The sequence below is a fragment of the Austrofundulus limnaeus genome, unplaced genomic scaffold (genome assembly GCF_001266775.1).
Source record: "Austrofundulus limnaeus strain Quisiro unplaced genomic scaffold, Austrofundulus_limnaeus-1.0 Scaffold178, whole genome shotgun sequence".
Lineage (NCBI taxonomy): Eukaryota > Metazoa > Chordata > Actinopteri > Cyprinodontiformes > Rivulidae > Austrofundulus > Austrofundulus limnaeus.
Window position 1 is genome coordinate 877772 of NW_013952580.1, and position 1042 is coordinate 878813.

The 1042-nt window shown below is 35.6% G+C and overlaps 1 protein-coding gene across 1 annotated transcript in view; it reads right to left on the reverse strand.

The window, feature by feature from the left end:
* Positions 1–1042, reverse strand: part of LOC106524190 (complement C1q tumor necrosis factor-related protein 3) — a 12038-nt gene that overhangs the window by 7736 nt on the left and 3260 nt on the right. The window contains exon 2 of the mRNA XM_014017897.1: positions 805–937. Coding sequence (XP_013873351.1) covers positions 805–865 — 61 coding nt within the window. The 5' untranslated portion in view covers positions 866–937. The remainder of the gene's footprint in view (positions 1–804; positions 938–1042) is intronic.

Genomic DNA, 1042 nt, shown 5'->3' on the forward strand with positions numbered 1-1042 from the left:
ATTTGTGCATTCAGAAGTTCAACCTTACCTCAAAAACTTTAAGGTGAATAAAGTAAATGTGATTTTTTAGATTTTATGTCTGATTTATAAACCACCCTTTCTCATCAGAGCCTCCGCCTGGTTTTCAGTGATGTTTGCCATGTTTTTTTAATTTTTATTTATTTATATTTTTACCATMTCTTGTCTGGCAGTGTGGAACTCAGAACTGTTGAGTGTCAAGTGGAGCATCATGGCTTTCTCAGTGATGCTCCGTTTGATATATATTTCAACTTTATTAGAAATTGTTGTGAGGTTATTTCAATGTAATAGACACATTCCTTTGGGGTTTTCTAACAATGTCATCCAGGGTTGGCTTTGTGGCACAGTAAAGTGTTGTAAATCAGCTCTAAGTCTGACAATTTACATAAAGTGAGACTGAGATGCTTGATGCTTTCTTAAATGTAATTCTAAAAGGTTTGATAAATATGGGCCCAGTTCTCCTGCCTGAATATATAGCAAACAAAAATTGTTTGAAATGGTCACTGTGTAGTGTTTATTTACTTCTCACAAAAATCTGTCTAATGTTAAAAAAAAAACAAAATAAAAATGGTACTGCTCTTTGAGCTTRTCCAACTCATTCCTCTGATGCAAAAGTTCTCTGACCTTAGCTTTCTGTACTGATAAAAAAAAGGATTGAAACATTATAAACATATGATTCAAAGCAGTGATTTCCATTCTGTATGTCTGTGATTGTACAGTGATTGTACATTACATTTAAACACTTTATAAAAAGCAATAATGCTGAATGTCTCTTAGTAAACATACCTTCATTGTCTCTCTGCAAGTTCCTCACCTCCACCTTCAGTTCAGCCAACGAGGAGCTCATCTCTCTCAGCACAGCATTGATGTCTTGTGGACATGTTTGTTGGTGCTCAACGGGATTTCCTGCATCTCCTACCTGTGATTCAGTTTGTTTCAAACATGTACTATCTTTACTGCCAGAATCTGTTTGAAGCTGAGCTGTGAAAACAGAGCAGATTAGCAGCATCAAGGGAAAAACCAC